The sequence below is a fragment of the Salvia hispanica genome, chromosome 6, assembly GCF_023119035.1.
Source record: "Salvia hispanica cultivar TCC Black 2014 chromosome 6, UniMelb_Shisp_WGS_1.0, whole genome shotgun sequence".
NCBI lineage: Eukaryota > Viridiplantae > Streptophyta > Magnoliopsida > Lamiales > Lamiaceae > Salvia > Salvia hispanica.
The window spans coordinates 33,763,285-33,785,728 of record NC_062970.1 but is presented as its reverse complement, the minus strand read 5'-3'; the positions used below and the strand labels follow the sequence as shown (position 1 = coordinate 33,785,728).

The 22,444-nt window shown below is 37.1% G+C and overlaps 3 protein-coding genes, 1 long non-coding RNA gene and 1 other non-coding gene across 6 annotated transcripts; 4 read left to right on the top strand and 1 right to left on the bottom strand.

Annotated features, from left to right (window-relative positions):
- The first annotated feature begins 666 nt into the window (after positions 1 to 666).
- LOC125194304 (ATP-dependent Clp protease ATP-binding subunit ClpA homolog CD4B, chloroplastic-like) lies at positions 667 to 5,747 on the top strand. Its single transcript, XM_048092448.1, has 10 exons — positions 667 to 873; positions 1,442 to 2,025; positions 2,226 to 2,341; positions 2,429 to 2,551; positions 2,633 to 2,818; positions 3,120 to 3,335; positions 3,539 to 3,756; positions 3,920 to 3,995; positions 4,083 to 4,172; positions 4,254 to 5,747. Exons 2-10 carry the CDS (start codon positions 1,458 to 1,460, stop codon positions 5,436 to 5,438), a joined length of 2,778 nt encoding a protein of 925 aa, XP_047948405.1. The 5' UTR covers positions 667 to 873; positions 1,442 to 1,457; the 3' UTR covers positions 5,439 to 5,747.
- A 3,274-nt stretch (positions 5,748 to 9,021) lies between these two features.
- TRNAD-GUC lies at positions 9,022 to 9,093 on the top strand. The gene has a single exon. It is a non-coding gene; the product is annotated as a tRNA-Asp (tRNA).
- A 400-nt stretch (positions 9,094 to 9,493) lies between these two features.
- On the bottom strand, positions 9,494 to 12,169 carry LOC125194305 (acyl carrier protein 1, chloroplastic-like). 2 transcript variants are annotated; one of them, XM_048092450.1, is made up of 4 exons: positions 11,402 to 12,169; positions 10,444 to 10,533; positions 10,249 to 10,371; positions 9,494 to 9,795 (listed from the first exon to the last, which is right to left on the bottom strand). In XM_048092450.1, the coding sequence occupies exons 2-4, from the start codon at positions 10,531 to 10,533 to the stop codon at positions 9,670 to 9,672; spliced, it is 339 nt and encodes a 112-aa protein (XP_047948407.1). In that variant the 5' UTR covers positions 11,402 to 12,169; the 3' UTR covers positions 9,494 to 9,669. The 2 variants fall into 2 exon arrangements, with proteins under 2 accessions (XP_047948407.1, XP_047948406.1); XM_048092449.1 differs by lacking the exon at positions 11,402 to 12,169 and adding an exon at positions 10,731 to 10,878.
- A 2,745-nt stretch (positions 12,170 to 14,914) lies between these two features.
- LOC125196233 (glutamine synthetase) lies at positions 14,915 to 17,168 on the top strand. The gene is made up of 10 exons (XM_048094661.1): positions 14,915 to 15,212; positions 15,294 to 15,333; positions 15,410 to 15,513; positions 15,592 to 15,640; positions 15,734 to 16,057; positions 16,134 to 16,208; positions 16,295 to 16,348; positions 16,429 to 16,466; positions 16,549 to 16,708; positions 16,785 to 17,168. The coding sequence occupies exons 1-10, from the start codon at positions 15,139 to 15,141 to the stop codon at positions 16,926 to 16,928; spliced, it is 1,062 nt and encodes a 353-aa protein (XP_047950618.1). The 5' UTR covers positions 14,915 to 15,138; the 3' UTR covers positions 16,929 to 17,168.
- Positions 17,169 to 19,833: 2,665 nt separating this feature from the next.
- Positions 19,834 to 22,191, top strand: LOC125193010. Its single transcript, XR_007171510.1, has 4 exons — positions 19,834 to 19,993; positions 20,074 to 20,138; positions 21,063 to 21,126; positions 21,567 to 22,191. It is a non-coding gene; the product is annotated as an uncharacterized LOC125193010 (long non-coding RNA).
- Positions 22,192 to 22,444: the final 253 nt, after the last annotated feature.

The following is a 22,444-nucleotide window of genomic DNA, read 5'->3' as shown; positions in this document are numbered from 1 at the left end:
ATTTTTTAATGTATTTTTTTAATAAATTAGTGAGGAGTAGAGTGGGGCGGTGGCTCGTGTGTGGAAGCCCGGATTTTTTTTTATTATGTAATTTTTTTGATTTTTAGTTAATGTAATTTTTTTTATTTAAATAAAATTAATGAATTTTCCCATATATGTCTCGTAAATTTAATTCGGTAATTTAATCGTAATTTTAATTCCGTAAATGTAGTATATTTTGAATTATTTTTATTGCGGCTGGCCTAAATCTGATGTGGCAGGTGGATTTTTAGTGCTGCTGACGTGGCAGGGAGAGAGAGTGGCTGACCTATTTGCATTGGAGATGCTCTTAATACACTCAACCATTTTTTCCCATCCCTATTAAAATATTCACATTTCTTTCTCTCTATTTTAATACTTCCATCCATCTTTTCTCTCTCCAATTAAACACATTAACCAATTACTCCTAAAATCTCGTGCCGGCTAAAGAATGTGTCATCTTAGCCGGGACGGAGGGAGTAGTTAGCAGCGCATGATAAATGAACTCAGGCCGTCAGATCGTATTGCTTTCGAATCAAGCGGCTTGGTGTGTGCTTGTGGAAATATTAGTAAGCTAATGGAAGTAGCGTAGAAGAAAACAGTAACGTAAATTCAGTAAATAAGAAAATAAGAAAATAAAATCAAAGAGGGGAGAGAGAGAGAGAGAGGCTATTATCGATTTATCATCCACATTTATCTATATATCTCTTGCATATCGGCATTTGAGCTCGAGGAAATCCGGCCGAATAAATTTAGGGTGGCTCTTCTTTTTCTCTCTCGAAAACGGAACGGACCCTTTTCCTACCTTATTTATCCAGATTAGTGTATCTGCGATTACTTTTTTCCGTCATTCCAGTGAGTTATTCTTCTTCTTCTCCTTCTTCTTCTTCACCTGATTTACCGATGTGGGTTCTGGTTTAATTTTATGAGTTTTTGTGGTCTTCGATTAATTCGAGGTCTCGTTGAAAAAAATCTGGTCTTTCTCTCTGTTGCTTGCGAGCGGTGAAAGCTTGTAATTGAAATTCAGTGTTGCTTTGGTCAATTGATTGTATGCAATCAGAATTGATTTTTGGGATTTTGGTAGTATTGCTTACTATTAGCATGAATCTGTAATTAAATTGTGCAAATTACTGCTGGTTGCTAAGATTTGAGCTTTCTACTCTTATTTGAACTCGGACGGTATCTTGATCTCATTTCAGCTGGTGGCAGACTTCAAGGAGTATATTTTTTGTTTGTAGAGAAAGTTGATTTCATGTTAATTATTGTCTCTGGGATATGAACTGTGGAATTTGTTGATTGTAGGGATACAAATTTGTTGTCTGTGTTATTGCATAATGATCAATCGAGTGTTGGTACAGTGATTCTTCTAGCAATACTCTGCTTGAGAGACCTGTCTAACTGCGTTTTGTTGATTTATACCCAGTCCTTTGGAGGTATATATGGCGCACGTTTTAGTTCAATCGACCAGCTTCCCATCTTCAGTTGGTTTGGTGAATAATGGGCAGTTTGAGGGATCTAGCAAAAACAAAAAGGCATCCACAATGCTCTGCTGTACAAAGTCGGCCCCTGTGAGAGCGAGGAGTTACTCAGGACTTCGAGGAGCTAATGCCTTGGACATGTTGGTGAGAAAAAGTGGTCAGACACTCCAATCAAAGGTTGCCTCAGCCACCTTTGGCAAGCGAGGGAAGAAACAGCGAATGGTGCCACGGGCAATGTTTGAGCGCTTCACAGAAAAAGCAATTAAAGTCATTATGCTTGCACAGGAGGAGGCAAGACGGCTTGGCCATAACTTTGTTGGAACAGAACAGATTTTGCTGGGGCTTATTGGTGAGGGCACTGGTATTGCTGCAAAGGTGCTCAAGTCCATGGGTATCAATCTCAAGGATGCACGTGTGGAGGTTGAGAAAATAATTGGACGAGGTAGTGGATTTGTGGCTGTGGAGATCCCTTTTACGCCTCGTGCAAAGCGTGTCTTAGAACTCTCTTTGGAGGAAGCCCGTCAGCTTGGTAAGTTTGTTTTGCATGATTGATTTTTTCTTCTTGCATTTTTTGTACCTCACCTAATGGATACAACTATTCCTGCAACATTGAATATCTTATTTTGTTTTTAAGCTCTAGCCCTTCGATTATCAAAATGATGCAGTACTTGTATTGGACCTGTTCACTGATCATCTATGTTTTCACGTTGGTGCTCCCTGTTGATTCAGGTCACAATTACATTGGATCGGAGCACTTGTTGTTGGGATTGCTGCGTGAGGGTGAAGGTGTGGCAGCTCGTGTCCTTGAGAATTTAGGTGCTGACCCTAGCAACATTAGAACTCAGGTAAGTATTTCTTCATTTTTTTGTCTACTTCACAATTCACATATTTTTTTGTAATTTGAAACCCAAGTAAAATTTTATGGTGATTAGGTTATCAGAATGGTGGGTGAAAGTGCTGAGGCTGTTGGAGCTGGTGTTGGGGGTGGGAGCTCGGGCAACAAGATGCCCACACTAGAGGAGTACGGTACCAATTTGACCAAGCTAGCAGAGGAGGTAATATTTTTCTTAAGTTCTATATCTTTTTTAAAATTTTTATGGAAGCACTTCCATATCTAATCCTCATGATTATTTTAGGGTAAGCTAGATCCAGTTGTCGGACGGCAGGATCAAATTGAGCGTGTGACTCAAATTCTGGGACGTCGCACTAAAAATAACCCCTGTCTCATCGGAGAACCAGGAGTTGGAAAAACAGCAATTGCTGAGGGTCTTGCTCAGAGAATTGCCACTGGGGATGTTCCAGAGACAATTGAGGGGAAGAAGGTTAGCTAGTTGACACCATTACGATAAGAGTAGTACTTAAAAATGTATATGCAGGTTGCTAATAGTTAACCTTGGAGGGACAAAGCACAAAAAGATGCAGATACTCAATTTTTGAATATATGAAATGGTGCATTTGATAATGAATAATGATGGAACATGAAAATAATTGGCAGGGAAAATTTAGTTTATGTGCTAACACACAAATTCTCTCTCTCTCTCTCTCTCTCTCTCTCTCTTCTGATTATTGGTGCTACTATACTGGAACTGCAATTTTGAGTAGGTTTTTATTTGGTTATATCAGGTTATTACTCTAGATATGGGTCTTCTTGTTGCTGGGACTAAGTATCGTGGTGAATTTGAAGAAAGATTGAAGAAGCTGATGGAGGAAATTAAGCAAAGTGATGAAATCATTCTCTTCATTGATGAGGTGCACACATTGATTGGAGCAGGAGCTGCAGAGGGAGCAATCGATGCTGCAAACATATTGAAGCCTGCTTTGGCTCGTGGTGAACTACAGGTAAGCTGGGATATATAGATTGTTGTATTTGCCAGCTACTTTTTGCATAAATCACTATGAAAGTTTCTGAAACTTGTAGTGTTGAGATAGAATAATCCAGTGTTTATTAATGTGATGAAATGTCATCACCAATATTGTGTTCGTGTTTCTAAGATTTTTCGAGATGTATTTACTTACTAATGGCAACTATAATCTACTTGCAGTGTATAGGTGCCACTACACTTGATGAGTACCGGAAACACATTGAGAAGGATCCTGCACTCGAAAGGAGGTTTCAACCTGTCAAGGTCCCTGAACCAACAGTAGATGAAACCATTCAGATTCTTAAAGGGCTTCGAGAGCGCTATGAGATCCACCACAAGCTTCGTTACACTGATGAAGCATTAGTTGCTGCAGCACAGTTGTCATATCAGTATATCAGGTATGGAGTTTTCAGTCTCATAATTAGCTACCATTTCTCTCTTTTTTTTTCTTTTTTTTTTTCTGTTTAAAATCTTTTTATCAGTAGTTCTTTACTTCTTTTCAATTTTGGTATAGTTGATTATATGAACACTCTGTACTTACAATCACTTTGCCTGTTTCAGTGATCGATTTTTGCCTGATAAGGCAATTGATTTGGTTGATGAAGCTGGTTCCCGAGTCCGACTTCGTCATGCACAGGTAGGCACCGTTCTTAGAGGTTCACTTGCTATTTCTTGGTGTTATATGGTAATATATGATGGTGATTTATCATTTCATCCTCTTCAGCTACCCGAAGAAGCTAGAGAGCTCGAGAGAGAACTCAGGCAGATCACTAAGGAGAAGAATGAGGCTGTCCGAGGTCAAGACTTTGAGAAGGTAAAATTGGATTTATGATTTATGGTATATGTTCTATTTGTGCCTGGTTCCCAAACTAAATAACGTCAAACAAATTGTCAGGCTGGGGAGCTGCGTGATAGAGAAATGGATCTAAAGGCACAGATATCGGCTCTTGTAGACAAAAACAAGGAGATGTCGAAGGCAGAAAGTGAGGCTGGGGATGGAGGTCCAGTAGTCACAGAGGTTGACATTCAACATATTGTTTCTTCTTGGACCGGCATCCCTGTAGAGAAGGTGTCCACTGACGAATCCGACCGACTCCTCAAGATGGAGGAGACCCTTCACACGAGGGTCATTGGGCAAGACGAAGCCGTCAAAGCCATTAGTCGTGCTATTCGCCGGGCCCGTGTTGGTCTCAAGAATCCCAACCGCCCTATCGCTAGCTTCATCTTCTCCGGTCCAACTGGTGTGGGTAAATCAGAACTGGCTAAAGCACTGGCTGCCTACTACTTTGGATCTGAAGAGGCCATGATTAGGCTCGATATGAGTGAGTTCATGGAGCGACACACTGTATCAAAGCTTATCGGTTCGCCTCCTGGTTATGTTGGCTACACTGAAGGTGGACAGCTGACAGAGGCCGTCCGGCGCCGCCCGTATACCGTTGTTCTCTTTGATGAAATTGAGAAGGCTCATCCTGATGTCTTCAACATGATGCTTCAAATTCTTGAAGATGGAAGGTTGACCGACAGCAAAGGTAGAACCGTGGATTTCAAAAACACGCTGCTCATAATGACCTCAAATGTTGGAAGCAGTGTAATCGAGAAGGGAGGCCGTCGTATAGGTTTCGATCTGGACTACGACGAGAAGGATAGCAGTTACAACCGGATCAAGAGTTTGGTGACAGAAGAGCTGAAACAATACTTCCGGCCTGAGTTCTTGAACAGATTGGATGAGATGATTGTATTCCGGCAGCTCACCAAGCTCGAGGTGAAGGAGATTGCGGATATAATGCTGAAGGAGGTCTTCGAGAGGCTCAAAACCAAGGAAATAGAGCTTCAGGTGACAGAGAGATTCAGAGATAGGGTGGTGGACGAAGGATACAACCCGAGCTATGGAGCTAGGCCCCTCCGAAGAGCCATCATGAGACTCTTGGAGGATAGCATGGCTGAGAAGATGCTCGCACGTGAGATAAAGGAAGGCGATTCCGTTATTGTGGATGTGGATTCAGATGGGAACGTGATAGTTCTCAATGGGAGCAGTGGTACCCCTCCCGAACCGGCAGCGCCTGAGCCCATGGTAGTTTAGACTTTGCCTTTGAGTTATCGACTATGGTGGTGTTGTCTGTATTGCGTTTGAATTTGTCCGCGAATGGTCATCCGGCGATGCAGTGGTCATCGTCCGTTAACAACGGCCAGCACCAGCAGCTCTTTAGAATATTATATCAACTACTCTGATGAACTGTATGAAAATTTTAGCCTTTCAGTTGGGATGAGTTGTTACTCTTGCAGGGGTATGTTGTTTCGGATGGTGATTCCCTTCAGACATTGGTTATCTCTGTTTGTTTCTTGCTGTCTGTATTAAACTGTCGATGGGTAGTACTCACTTTCCTTTTCAGCTGTTCCAATCAAGATAACTTATTGAAAAAAAATAAAAACACATATCTCTACTTTTATTTATTTCTCTTACTTTACTCTTTTTACTTAGGCATAGTTTGGTAGCTTTATAAAATAATCCTAAGTTAAATTATATCCATATAAATTATCTTAATAAATATGATTACTAATCTATTCTACACGTTTGGTAGACATTAAGAAATATCAATTTTATTTTTTATGTTGTTTGATAGAGTTTCTAAAATAATAGATAAAATAGATAATGACAATATTATTATTTAATTAATTTCATAAATTAAGGTTAATTATAGAAAAAGATATATTCACTGTTACGGCAGCTTCTTCTCCATTACTCCACTCTCTCAACTCTCCATTATTCATTCCATCACTCCACTTCTCACCCATTTTAATCCCACTCTCTCCACTCCATCGATCTCCTCCAAATTTTGTATAAATAGAACTCCCCCATTTGCTTAATAACAGTTCAACAAAAATTGCAGGAGGTATACAAAATTTGTAGCTTTTGTAATTTCATTCCCGAACTTGTATTAATATATCTGTTCTTTGTTGGTTAGGCATGGCTGAAGGTTCCGCAGGTGGTAGTGATATGGGGCGAAAGACAAGACGTGCAGTTGAGATGTGTAGTTTTTTTAGATGGAACGGTTGTAGAGAAATAATAAAAAGAAATAATTTTTTAATATTAAAATTGATCCAGATAAAATAATCCGACCATGATGATCAGATAATTTAGTCTATAATATGGGAGATTATTGTATCGGGCCCATTTTTAATCACAGGCTTAAACATAAATAGTTTATGCTACCAAATGATCAATAATAGATTATTATATTATTTATATCTAAAACCGTTTCATACATATATTAGGGTACAGAGTATCAATAATAGATTATTATATTATTTATATCTAAAACCGTTTCATACATATATTAGGGTACAGAGTACAAATTGAATGCCATATAAATAATAGGAGTGAATGTACCCCCACTCACTCGAAAATCATGTTCAAAACCAAATTGCATGAGTTTTGTCAGCGGCGACGGTGGGACTTGCCGGACTACGCCACCGCCAAAGACGGCCCCGATCATATGCCGCGCTTCACCGCCACCGTCACTGTTCAAGGCCAGCTATTCCACACCCCTGATCACTGCAAGTCCTCTAAAGACGCACGGAACGCCGCTGCCCGCATTGCTTTCGATCACCTCACCTCCTCCGATCCGCTTCCCACCCCTCCCAATGTACCTCCGCATTCTCAAATGCAGCCCCTTTCTGTCGCTGCAGACCCTCCTCCCCTGCCTGTATCGCTCCCCCCCTTCCTGCCAAACCCTGCTCCTGGTATTCATTTTTTATACTCAATAAATTTCTCTTTTCTCAATTTGATAAATTGCTGGAGATAAGAGTGATGTGAGTTTGTTTTTCCTGTGTGATTATCTGTTTCATGGCTTTTGAATCATGGTGTGTGAACATCTTAGCTTGTTAGTTGTTTAGTTATCGTTTCCCCTCTTTGAAAGTATAAATCTCCCATTTGAGAATGCGGAGGTATATTGGGAGGGGTGGGAAGCGGATCGGAGGAGGTGAGGTGATCGAAAGCAATGCGGGCAGCGGCGTTCCGTGCGTCTTTAGAGGACTTGCAGTGATCAAGGGTGTGGAATAGCTGGCCTTGAACAGTGACGGTGGCGGTGAAGCGCGGCATATGATCGGGGCCGTCTTTGGCGGTGGCGTAGTCCGGCAAGTCCCACCGTCGCCGCTGACAAAACTCATGCAATTTGGTTTTGAACATGATTTTCGAGTGAGTGGGGGTACATTCACTCCTATTATTTATATGACATTCAATTTGTACTCTGTACCCTAATATATGTATGAAACGGTTTTAGATATAAATAATATAATAATCTATTATTGATACTCTGTACCCTAATATATGTATGAAACGGTTTTAGATATAAATAATATAATAATCTATTATTGATACTCTGTACCCTAATATATGTATGAAACGGTTTTAGATATAAATAATATAATAATCTATTATTGATCATTTGGTAGCATAAACTATTTATGTTTAAGCCTGTGATTAAAAATGGGCCCGAACAATAATCTCCCATATTATAGACTAAATTATCTGATCATCATGGTCGGATTATTTTATCTGGATCAATTTTAATATTAAAAAATTATTTCTTTTTATTATTTCTCTACAACCGTTCCATCTAAAAAAACTACACATCTCAACTGCACATCTTGTCTTTCGCACCATATCACTACCACCCGCGGAACCTTCAGCCATGCCTAACCAACAAAGAACAGATATATTAATACAAGTTCAGGAATGAAATTACAAAAGCTACAAATTTTGTATACCTCCTGCAATTTTTGTTGAACTGTTATTAAGCAAATGGGGGTGTTCTATTTATACAAAATTTGGAGGAGATCGATGGAGTGGAGAGAGTGGGATTAAAATGGGTGAGAAGTGGAGTGATGGAATGAATAATGGAGAGTTGAGAGAGTGGAGTAATGGAGAAGAAGCTGCCGTAACAGTGGATGTTATCTTTTTCTGTAATTAACCTTAATTTATGAAATTAATTAAATAATAATATTGTCATTATCTATTTTATCTATTATTTTAGAAACTCTATCAAACAACATAAAAAATAAAATTGATATTTCTTAATGTCTACCAAACGTGTAGAATAGATTAGTAATCACATTTATTAAGATAATTTATATGGATATAATTTAACTTAGGATTATTTTATAAAGCTACCAAACTATGCCTTAATATTAAAATTGATCCAGATAAAATAATCCGACCATGATGATCGGATAATTTAGTCTATAATATAGGAGATTATTGTATCGGGCCCATTTTTAATCACAGGCTTAAACATAAATAGTTTATACTACCAAATGATCAATAATATAGGTTAATTAATCTAATCTATCATTGCCAGAGCTACCAAACTATGCCTTAACGCATAAAATAAAACTACATAAAATTTCGTATCGCCTAAGGAAGGGGATCTTTTTAGGGATGGAATGAGTAGTATAAAATGGGATGGAAGGAATAAGGATGGAATGTTTAGGGATGGAATGAGTAGTATAAAATGGGATGGAAGGAATAAGGATGCAATGAGTAGCATGAAACTTACTACTATTCATCTTCATTGGAACTTATTTTGAGTTGCTCTTTATGTTGGAATTCCAACCAAAATGAATCATTTAATTATATTTCCTGATTGCAAAAAACTAACAACCAAGTCGTTGTAGTATAGTGGTAAGTATTCCCGCCTGTCACGCGGGTGACCCGGGTTCGATCCCCGGCAACGGCGTTATTTTTATTTTTGGTTGATTTTAACAATCAGCGGGTATACGCGCTCCGCCGATCATATATAGATTTATTGGAACTTTACCGCAAACAATTCAATTTGACTCATCTAACCAAAACAAAACATCATAGAAGATGCAAATTCAATCAATACAGTGTTGGAATTGGAATAATCAAAACTCATGTAACCTTTGAGTCTCAATTTCACCCATTCCACAAAATTAGTAGATATTAGAAATTCGAATGGAGCTTTCATGTGGATCTGAACTACTCCATCTCCCATGATAGGTGTAACATTTGGTGTGGACACGAGTATTAAGAAATGTAAATAAGTTAGTAGACTATGAATCCTACTTATATACTATATTAGTTTTATAATAAAACTACTTACTAACTATTTATGGTAAGAGCAAAATGTGATTCTTATAGTTGGACGGAAGTAGTAATTCAAATTAGAACTATTTTTCTCCCCCTCCCCCGACAGATCCCAATCACAAAGATTGTATCTCAAAAGAAAAAAAAATCCCACATCAAATGATTATCATAATTCTAAGTTTGATATAGTATAAAAAAGAAGGTATTAAGATTTGTTGGCAACAAGCTGTTCAATGAGATCAGCAGCTTCCTGGATGCATGATATGTTGTCTTGGTTATCCTCTTGGACTGTAATGTCAAACTCTTCTTCCAGCCCCATAACTATTTCCACCTGCACATCATAGTCACACATTCAAAATCAGATACTCCACTACTCAATCTGTTCCAAATCCAGGACAAGGCAGCAAGCCAGCTTTTTCGGATTTGTAGGCAATCGGAAATCTACAAATAGGCGAATGACTGAATTCATTCACACGGACAGTTTCCAACAATGACCTCAAAGTACATGAAAAAGTGGGTATGTCCTAGATTTGGAACTTGGGAGGCAAGTCCATTTGTTATTATCAGAAGTATGAGAGGCCATGTGAAAACGTAAGCTCGATTTTTCGAATCTACTCAGTACAAATATCTTATTTTCCAAATCTAGGAAGAGCATAATTTTGGGTCAGTTCTAGATTTGAAATGAAGTTACTTCGTTCTGATTTAATGGCCATAATCGAAAGCATGAGACATTTATTAAAAAGGGAGCGTAAGTAAGTGAAAGAAAATGGTGAGGGTTGGTTACAGTGTCAAGCGAGTCAGCTCCAAGATCTGTGAAAGTAGTCTGAGGGGTGATTTCCTTGTCAGCAGGCAGTGCAAGCTGCTTCCTCACTATTTCACACACTTTGTCCACTGTTTCTTTCTTTGCCTGCACCATAAACATATCTCAGCATGAGGGGGAGGGGGGAGATGGGGATGTAAGGATGTATGGGGTTCTTACAGCACAACTAATTTGGAAGCGGGAAGTAGTGAGACGAGATGTACTCCTCCAACCAACTGTCGCCAACCTTAAACTCTTGCACAGCATCATCTGCCATAATGTTATTACATCACATTCTATACATAATTAAACCTACATTCCAGATCTGCTTCTTAATTACTACTCGATATCTTAGAATTGGTCCAGAGTGTGAATTGATTCATAAAACAGACTCTAGCTAATGGAAGTTTTCCAAAATTGAACATGGAAAAGCTGAAATTTTAACAAGAATATATAAGCATTTTCACCTGGTTGGGCAGTCGAACTGCACAAAGAAAATTGGCAGAAACAGAAGCCATAGTTGAGTAGATACGATGAAGCAAGCAATGCAGAAAGTGGAAACTCAAGTTTAGTAATTAATTGAGGTGTGAAAAAAGAGTGGTGAATATTCAGTCTTATCAACTGCAAGACATATCCCCAAATTTGTTGTTTTCTGCAATCACCTTTGGATTAGTAGGGTGGCCTTTCTCACTAGTTGGCAAACTATCCAACAATTTTGTTTGCTTTTCACAAAATCGGATGCATTAGTCGGTCAAACTCAAACGGTTGGATTTGTTAACCGATAGTCATACTCAGAAGGATGCATAAATGAAATACTATGTGATCGAACATTTCAAAGATTAGATGCACTACTATATCAATGCCCAAATTTGAATTTTGTGGCACAATATTATTCTTTAGCTCTAGAATAGTTTTGAGTATTTAATCGATTTTTTTATTTTGCGCCTATATGTGCAAAACGGCAATGGTTCAAACTTTAAAGACTTCATCTTGAAATGAAACCTCGAATAAAATTGTTGTTCCAAGTCTAAATACACCAAATAATTTACATAATTTTTGAATTTCAACGAGCTAAGACGAAACATGAGAAAGTGAGTAACATAAGCAAGAAATTAAGAGATAAAGATAAACAACTCACAAATTCTAGTCCACCCAATTTGAAATAATCCGCTCCAGTAAATGCACAACCTTCTCTGAAACACAAGTATCCCCATCACTCCCTGATGTACAACTCCCCAATGCAGCATTCAGCTCCAAAGCTTCCCTAACCCTAGCCTCCCTCAACAAACCCCTGTAAACACAAACCCTAATTTCATCCCCAATTACCAATTTTTCACATGCCATCACTCTCAAAACACGGAGACTGTCTAACATCATTCCATTCCTGCAAAATCCATCAACCAAACCAGCGTAGAGTTCCAGGTCCGGCGCCACACCTCCGGGAAAATCGGGCCGCGCCACCCACTGGAAAATCTTGACGGCCATCTTCGGCCGACCGTTGTCGAAGAGTGAGGCGAGGATCATTTTCACGACGGGGATTAGAACCGACGGATCCGATGCGTTAGGGTTGAATTTGAGGGAGTTGAGCAGGTGCATAGGGTAGGTGAGATCGGGTTGGGAAGCGAGGCGGCTGATGAGAGAGGAGACAGGGAGTGAAGCGAGAGGAGGGCTGGCAGTGGAGAGGGCCGCGGAGATGAGATCGGTAGCTTCTTTCAGGTGGTTTGAGTCGCATAGGCGGTGGGTTACGGCGTTGATTTGGTTAACTTCTTCCTCGGTTAGGGCGTTGGTCGTTATTGTAGACGTCTTCAATTGTCTGGATGCAGAGAATGGAGATAAGAGATTGAGGGATGAGCTTCGGTGGAAGAACCGGAGCTTCTCCGCCGCAGATCGCATGGCGGCGGCGGCAGGAAGGAAAATAGAGTGCGGCGCGAGTTCAAAGTTAAATGGTAAATATTAATAAGCTTGTTGAAAACATTAATCATATTCCGAAATTATCCCAAAACTATTTCAGTGATAAAACCTAGTATTAAATTGAAAAATAAATATTCTACTCCTGTATTAAATAGCATTCGAATGACTCAAAAAACAAGTACTAGAACATTTCGTTTTTAAAGTGCCTCTTATAAATTTGTGAGCATCCACCAAATAAGAATTACTTCTATACTAGTACATTGCAAAAATTATTAAATTTACAAAAATGCCTTACAAATATTCAATATTTGCATTGCATCCACATGGAGATGGTTATTAGTAATGCAAATTGGGTTTAAATAATTATTAGATAATCATAATTAAAAGAAAGTGACGATCATAATTAATGTCCTGTTTCGGAATATCTTTAAAATTACTTTGAGAATGGACCCAATCAACTAGAAAAGCAATATCAACCTCACCAAAGAATAAGTGGCAACAAACTTCGAATATCTAAATACGTACTCCATAATACTCCTGCTTCTTATACGATATTATCTATATCAATTATTTCTTGATATTTTTGTATTATTGCATTTGTCTAGTTTTGTTTCAATCACGCAAGCATGTACGTAAGAATCTGTGTGTCATCAATATTCCAAAACTACTGTGACAAATAAGAAATAGGTAAACCTCGTTTATATTGATACTTGTGGGCCAAAACATTTCATCACAAAATTATAGAGCAAATTTTACGTACCAAAATTATTAGATATTGGTCCCTTTGTCTATATTGTAATTTCTTATCTTTGAAACTCTATGTAGAGGAGGAGAGAAGAAACAAAAATATCAGTTAGTTCTAATATTTAACTTCATTTTATCTGTATAATTTCTAAAATTACTAATGTCAATAACAATTAAGTTATTTGAAAGAAATGTACATAAAACAAAATAAATAATAATACTAAATGTAAACTAAGTAAAAATGTTGCTAGTATAAGATATGTAACATAACATATAGTATGCATTAATCTTTTATTAGTTACTAGTATAAAATATTAATGACAATTAATATCTATCTAATCGATTAAACCAACAAAGATTGGTTGATGGAGGGATAGGTGGTCCAGCATAGTTTTGCCGGCTTCAAGAACACAACAACAAGGGAGAGATATAGTTTGTGACAAAATTCCATTGTTTTATGCTTTGGTGGCCTAAGTAGCTAGCAAATAGGATACATCTATCAACAACAAGGCCATCTATATAGAATAATTATATTGCATTACACTTATTCTTTTATTCATATATTCTTGTGTTTCATAATCATATTATACACTAAAGTTTATGCATTGTTCTAACGTAACTAACCCCCCACCCTCCAAGACATTTTGGGTCCAGTATGAGTTGGCTTTAAAGTGTGATAAAGTTGTGGTTTCATAAAAATTGGACTCATGTGTAATAAATTGAGTTTCCAAGCCCCACTCTTAGTGATCCTACACACATTTGTTGGAATCTAACATTAATTTCCATCAATATGTATATCTATTTAAAGAACACTGAACAAATACATAGATGTAAAATATGGAGTATATTCGTGATGACGTGGAAAATGGACATCCACAAGCAGTTCTACTTGATATTTTTAAAAATTCATATCAAGGCATTAAAAATACTTTTGAGTAATTCCTCCAAAATTATATTGGTGTGATATAAACTAGTACATCACCAACTCGATGAAATATAGAATACTATTAACTAATGAAAGTTCAAAAATCTCATTAACAGTAAATTAATTCACATGCAATGAAGATAAAGAAGATTGCTTGCCAAATTTTAGGGATTTTGGAGTATCTCTATTTTCCATCATGAATCCTAATCGGATTCCATGGAATGAGTCAAGTTTCCATAAACCCGAGATTCTGGAGATTCTCTCTCTAGAATTTGGAATCTTGTTCTTATTCTTCTCCATTTGACATTATTAAAAAGATAAAAACTGAAATTAATTTCCATTCATTGCATACCTACTTTACCATTTTGAATAACAGAATTTATTCCTTGATAGTACTCCATGATTTTAAGGAATCTTCGGATTATTGCGAATTTCGGAATTTCGGAATATTAATTGATTCTCTGCATGAAATTTTCTCCCAATCACAAGTTTTGCAATTTCGAAATTAAACTAGCTTCATATATGAAATATAAAGAGGATTGCATCGTCAAGTCACTCATCCACAAGTCCTCAATATGGAATATCTAATTTAAAAAATGGTGTATGTAATTAATATAAGTTGAAATAGTCATGTATACTTTGAAAAAGAAAAAGCAAGAAGCATGGAACGAGTAGAAAAAAAAAAGATATATGAGCCGAAAATTGTTCATTTGAAAGGAAAAAAAAATACTACTACTACTAACTTTAATTATCAAAAAGTGAATAGTCGACCCATATAATTGATTAGTAGAGAAGACATATAGCTATCAGTAAAGCATCCAATTCATTAGTATGGTTGGTTGAACCTCACCACTTGTTCGCCAACTACTCTTGTGTGGAAAAAAAAATCAAATAATACTTCAAAATAATAATAATAATAATAATAATAATAATAATAATAATAATAATTTCCATCATAGAGCCTAGGTTGCTTGCAATCAAATTATTTCTTTATTTTTATATGGGAAGAAAATCAAGTTTAGTTTGGAAGAAAAATATTAAAATGTGATTCATGTCACTCCTTGTAAGAGCTGGCTCAAGTTGGCGACTCTAAACAGATGAATATTCTTATCCATATTTTAGATTAGTTTTTGTACTATTTCCCCAAAAAAAATGTGTAATTTGTAGTAATTTGTAAATTCCAACGCTGTTTAAAAATTGTGAAGTCTGTTGACGCTGCCAATAAATAGAAGGCAGAAGAGTGATAATTAGCAAGCAAAGCAAGTTGTCATTGTAATTTGATTTAGTGCAAAAAAATGGCTCTGCTCAACGATCTCATCAACTTGGATCTCTCCGACGTTACCGAGAAAATCATAGCGGAGTATATATGGTTAGTTATTAATTGGGTGTTAGATTCTTCATGTTTGTTTCATACTTATATGTTATGGTATGTGTTTTGATGATTGATCAGGATCGGAGGAAGTGGTCTAGATCTCCGAAGCAAGGCCAGGGTAATAATTTTATTGAAACATATATATGTGCATGTTGGATGTTGGATTTTGATAATATGTATAAATATGAATTCAGACGCTCTCTGGCCCCGTTAGTGATCCATCGGAGCTGCCAAAATGGAATTACGACGGCTCCAGCACTGGCCAAGCGCCCGGTGAAGACTCTGAAGTCATCATCTAGTACTAATTTTTGTCTCTCTGTTTCATTTGAGTTAGTTATGTTAGTATATGAATGCAATAAATGGAGTATTTGTTTAGTCCTCAGGCAATTTTCCGTGATCCTTTCAGGAGAGGAAACCACATCCTGGTTAGTCATTTTCTTCCTTGTATTGTACATATAGATAGCAGTAGAAGTATGTATGTATGTATGTAAATTGATGGAGTAATATGATATTTATAGGTGATGTGTGATGCATACACACCAGCAGGGGAGCCTATTCCAACCAACAACAGGCATAGTGCTGCTAAAATATTTAGCCAGCCTCAGGTTGCTAATGAGGAGCCCTGGTATGGCATAGAGCAGGAATACACTTTACTCCAGAAGGAGGTGAAGTGGCCGGTCGGGTGGCCGGTTGGCGGCTTCCCGGGGCCTCAGGGGCCATACTACTGCGGGATTGGTGCGGATAAGGCTTTTGGACGCGACATCGTAGATTCTCACTACAAAGCATGTCTGTACGCCGGAATCAACATTAGTGGCATTAATGCCGAAGTCATGCCTGGCCAGGTTAGTACCTGTGCCTACTATGTCTTTGTTTTCATCAATTAATCTTGTTTTCATCAACTTTGGTTCCTTTCCTTAGTGGGAATTTCAAGTTGGGCCGTCTGTCGGCATCTCTGCAGCTGATCAAGTTTGGGTGGCTCGTTACATTCTTGAGGTATCATTTACTAGTAATATTTATCAATGAATTTAGATGTCTTTTCATATATGTTCATTTGTTCAAGCTTCATTGGTTGGTGACAGAGGATTACAGAGACAGCCGGTGTTGTTCTTTCCTTCGATCCGAAGCCTATTCCGGTAACCTATTGCTCATTTCATTACCCAACTTAAGCTACGTTTCTTTCAACTTATTTTGAGTGTTTTTATTTTTGGGTTAGGGGGATTGGAATGGTGCAGGTGCTCATACAAACTACAGGTACATATGGAGAGTGTAATACTAGTAGTATTTTAATTATTTTGTTATGATAAATGAATTAATGGTTGAGATGTGAAATCAGCACAAAATCGATGAGGGAAGAAGGCGGATACGAAGTGATAAAGAAGGCGATCGAGAAGCTGGGATTGAAGCATAAGGAACATATCGCTGCCTACGGTGAGGGTAATGACCGTCGTCTCACCGGGAAGCACGAGACCGCCGACATCAACACTTTCTTATGGGTAATACTTATTTTCTTTTTTAAACACAAGACTTCTATTTACACATCTAACACTTGTTCATATTGTATCGATGAAGGGGGTAGCAAACCGGGGAGCCTCGATTAGGGTGGGCCGGGATACGGAGAAGGCGGGCAAGGGCTATTTCGAGGATCGAAGGCCGGCGTCCAATATGGATCCATATGTTGTCACCTCTATGATTGCCGAGACAACCCTCCTTTGAGGATTCACATGCTGACAAGGATTCTAATAAGCATTTGTTGCCACTCTTATTTTTATGAACTTCACTTATCTTGATGTACTAAATGTGGGATCTCTTTTTAGTTTTTATTCTTCGTGTGTGTATTAATTGGTCTTATTTAGTTTTGCATCCAATACCATAGTACTATTATGGTTGGTATGCAGAAATAGTATTTTAATTATTTTGTTATGATAAATGAAAATCTGTCTATTTTGTCGTTTTGATTATTTTTACCAATACTCTTAAGTTGCCCAATTATATACTTACTAACTAAGTATTATTTTGTTTTCGATTTCCAATTTTAAGATATCAATAACGTGATTACAGCCATGAATGTCTCTTACCATAGTCTATTTTATTTTGTGCAAATAAACCTATTAATGATAAACAAGAAAACAAATCGCTCAACTTCCTGACCCACCGGATGGGTCTAATCTTATAATTGTTGTTTAATAGATGGACGTCAATATCATACCTAATGCTCAATATTTTATTTTCTAGCCAATTGTTTCATATGTATTGAAGTCGTCTGTGGAGGTCATTAAAATTGATTGAATGTCACACTTTGAGCAGAAATAAAAGCATCGGACAAGTGATTGTTCATGGAATGACAACATCTCTAATATCATGGCTAGTATAAGTATAATTATATGATTAGATTTCATGATTTTCATTGGAATAGTCAAGCCAATTAAGTTGTTGCAATGCCTAAACCTTAAATACTAAACATAAATATCATCACTTCTGGGTCAAGCGCATGACTCACACGTTCTGATTAATTTATTAGTAGTACTACTTTTTTTCTTTTAATACTGGAATGCTTTTATTATATAGGATAATGGTGGATGCAAATGCATCATCAACCCAACTTGGAGGAAAAGCAAAAGAGATAAGATTTGGTCACAAGAAATGTTTGCAAAAAAGTCACTTTTCATCTAGTAGTACTATATATTTAAGATAGCACCCATGTCTGTGGAATGCTCTTTTTGGACCAATACAGATCGACATAAGTATTACTACTCCAATATCCATTTTTTTTTCTAGATTATCTATTCAAATACTAAATTCAGTGGCGTATACACATTTGTACAGGGGATACAATTGTACTCCCAAAATTTTTTACATTAATACTATATATAGTCCAATTTACACTAAATTCGTCGGTGGCCCATTGGTAAGTTGTCTCTTCCTCCAAGCTGGAGACTCGTGTTTGACCTGCTGAGCACATTTCCAACTTTTAACATACTAATTTAAACTTTATTTTTTTTAAATTAACTTTATTTTAATCTATATCATATCTAATTCAATTTTATTTTTGTTCTCAATTCATATTTAAGTTTTATTAACTATTTTGTTTTTAACAAATACGTTTACTAGTTTAACCACTAACTTGCTCTTTTTTAATTTAATTATACATTCTTTCATATTTAACTTTCACTAATTAATTTTTTAATAGGTACTTATATGACTAATATAAACTATATATTTGTAATAAAAAAACTCAATGTAAATTACTAAATTGAAATAAGTATTACTCCATAAAATACTCCATATTTATAAAACTAACCTCCTCATTATGTTCATATCTATATTATATATTGATAATTAACAAAACATGAATACATGTATTCCAAATGTATAATTTACGTGATACTATAAAATAATTTACTTTTATTTAAAATGAAGTTTTTTGATCAAAAAAATAAAGAAAAAGATTTTATTTAAAAATAATAATTGAAAAAGCACAACAAAAAAAACAAAAAGATTAATCACATTTTGAAATTTTAAGAAGCCGTAATTATTTTTGCACCTCCAAATTGAAAATCCTGGATACGTCACTAACTAAATTCTTTTCTTATTATTTGGAAATGAGTAAAAACATAGCTGGAATCCAAGAGCGAAAGGATTACGATCAAATACAGCACATTATCCTTCACTAGGAGTATGAAACATGGATAATTTGACCCAGCCCATGTGCAACAGGAATATAGTACTATTTTTTTGGAAAATATTTACTTACACTCGGGTGGATACTGTCATCCTATTCATCACCCATAATTTATTTCCTTTATTATGTTTTGAAATTTAAATTTATATTTTAGGTGAATATATTGTAATACCCGCATCTTTATTTTCCTTTTGTTATGTTAATGTCGAACTAAAGATTTATCGTTCTCTTGTTTCGTGAAAATAAATGGAACTCGAGCCTTTGATGAAACTTAATATTGTTAGTTGCAAAGTAAAGGTTAAAGAAATAATCGAACGAACTAAACAAACTAATATTACGGAATAAAAAGAATGCTACAAGGATACAAGGTTTTTTCCCGAATGGAGGTGTTTGCATACATCTCGAGTAATACTTTAATTTACATGATCTTCTTACATGAATAGAAGTAAATATAGGAAACTTTACAATTAGTCATGAGCCAAAAAGCTAAGAAACTAAAATCTTTTCTTTTGCTACACTTGGAGCCTCTTTCTCCTCGAGCCCAAGTCGCACCCCACCTCCACGACCTGTGTCCGACCAGCCGTCGAGCCCAGGGCAGCGAGCCCATGTCTCGGTGTAACACCCCAACTTTTTCTACCTTTTTATTCGTTCTCAAAGACATTGTGTGTACAACCAAATTTTTTTTAAAACCTTTATACGTTTGAAGGACTCGACTTACGACCAGTGAGAAAGATGCGAATGGAAACCAAAGAACGAGACATAGGATACCAACGATGGAAAATAAATCTACATGTGGGCCTAAGGAATAATCTTGTTTGCTAGCCCAATTCTTGATTTTTTTTTGAAGACATGTTTTTGAGAAGCCCAAAAATCAATTAGGTAATTCAAATTTGCAGTCAACTGCTTGGTCAAATATGATTATATTAAACCCATCACCAATCGGTTTTTCTCCATATCTCCACTCCCTAAAATCTCTCCAATAAACCAAATCTCCACATAATTGTTATATTTCTCAGTATCTCCACTCCCTTCTCATGATCTCAGTCATTTATCAACGCCATTCCAAAATTCTTGTGCAGCTTCTTCTCTTCCACAAAAGGTATATTTCTCCCCAATTCCATGAATAATAAGCCTTCGCTTAGTCATATTGATTTTGTAGTCAATTCCGTAATACTGCAGTTTGAAACCGAGAGGGTTGTGATCTTTAATACCTGCTGCTTGTGCAAATCCCCTTCCTCCCAAAGGTATCATCTTTTCTTAGATTCCATGTTATAGTTCCATACATTCACGGTAGTCCACCAAATTGAATTTCTGAACTGTGGAATGATTCTTCTTGATAAAGTTTCAATCTTTAATTCCTATCGTTGAAGTGCTTTAGTCCTCTCTGAATCAAATCGTTTGCAAATTTGTTAATCCACTCTGAAATTTAATAAAACCGTGGAATCAATAAAAGAATAGTTTTGGGTGGGGAAAAGGGGGAGGGACTTACCAACTTGAGAAGAGAGAGGGCGGCGGCTGCTGCTGCCGCTGGAGCTTCTGCAGCGACGACGGCAGACTGCAACAGCGGTGCGAAGGAGAGGCAACGGCGGAGCTGGACAAGACGGGGCAGTGCGATGGGAACGAAGGAGAAGTGAGCTGTAGAGTGCAGATTAATTGTTGGACTTTAGCTTCTGTATTGAAAGGAGTCAGAAGAGAAAGAGTGGGTGTTTTTAGAGAGAGGATGAGAGTTGCTGGTTTTAGATGGAGTAAAGGACGTGTGGGTGTTTTAGAAGGAGAAAGAGTTGCTGTTTCTTTTTCGTTCGTTTGTGTAATTGGGCCTCTAATTAAATTCGGCCTACTGGGCATTTGTTTAAGAGTGGGCCAACTTAATTGTTTGAGTGGATTGGCAATATGGTGTATGGAGTTGAGAAGGGAGTAGTAGACGTGTAAAGATGTGGGAGTATTAAGTATATTGTTGGCTAGTTAATTAAAAATGTTTGGAATTAATTACTAATTGTTGGCGAATTACTTAAGTTTTGGACCATAAGATGCGAGACTTTATTTGTGTGTATATAGTTTCTAAGGAAATAAATGAAGGAAATTTTGAGCACATACATAGGATGCATGCATCGTTGTTAAGTTTTATCTGTACAAAATCTAATTTTTTCATATCATGTTTTTTCGAAAAGAGTGAACTTGTGCACGTTGTTGCGGTTGGGAACAAGAAAGTGTTTGAAGAGTTAAGCTTGTGAGGTGGGCTTTCTTTTTAAATAAGGGCAATGCCCTAAGTATATTTTTATGTGAAAATGAATATTTGTCATGCCGTGTTTTGTTTTATCTGTGGAACCTATCTGCTGTGGCTTTTGCCATCTATGGATAATCGAATTCGGGTCTGACTAGGGAGTGAGTCCCTACTCAGGCTAGTGTACACCAATGGGGATCGTGAGCCGTCTTTTGGGTCGGCCGGTCTAGTGACTTGGAATGTGGCCACATTCCTTGTCATCAATGGATCAGATATGGTAGACATCTATGGGAAAATGACTGCAGTCGAATTTTACAATGGAAATGATTTTAGTGTCTCGGCATTTTTAAAGTTAAACCCCGAGGGCATTCAATGGTGGTGATGAGTCTCGTTCTAGGCCTTGGTTACTGGTCAGTATAACGTGCTTTATTTGATAATATGTGCAAAATAGTTGCTAAAGTGTGCAGGTTGAGGTACTAAATCAGGAGGAAAGGATCAGAAGGAATTGGCGTGAAAAAGCATCAAAAAGTGTGCAACTGGCCAGTATGAGCAAAAAAAGTGCAAACTGGCAATTATGAGCAGAATAGGTGCAAACTGGCCAGGATGGATGCTACAGAATTGGACACTAGAAGGAAGGACTTGCTTGGAACAATCAACTACTAAAGAGGGGCAAAATTGTCATTTTGCATGAAGAGGCAGCCCTAGAAATTAGGGCACCCTATAAATAGGAGTTGAACATAAGGAGGAATCATTTTTTTATCATCACTTTATCATCACTTTGAGAACACTTTTTGGGAGAATAGTTCCATTAGTTCTAAGTTCCACTCTCTAAATCCAGCAGCCTGCCATGAAGATTCCGGCCACCAGCCGGCGGGGAGTCATCATGCCTGAATCATTCCAGCCGCCGTAGTCCAGTTCCAGTTTCAGAAGAAGCCATCAGCCATTTACATGCTTTCTTTTAATGCTTTCTTAGTTTAAAAACTTGTTTTACTTGCATTTGTCTCGGATTTCAGTAGTTAATCTGTTTGAAGCATCTTATGGTTTGAATGTTTGAATGAAGTTAAGTTTGAGTTTCAGCTTTGTTATTGCTTTAAATCTCTCTAGTTAACTAGATCTGATAGTTTTATGTTGTTTAAGTGCTTGAATCTGCCTAGCTTAGTTAGATCTAGTCTTTCCTCAAGTGTTTACAAGTTTTAATCGGTTTAAGTTTCACAAAAATGCATGGAATTCGTTTCTGCTTGTGTCTGTCACTCTGTCCTGTTGACCAGTATGCGTAAATCTCAGTTTTTCTTGCTTCCGTTCTTGATTTCAAGTTAAATATTGCATTTA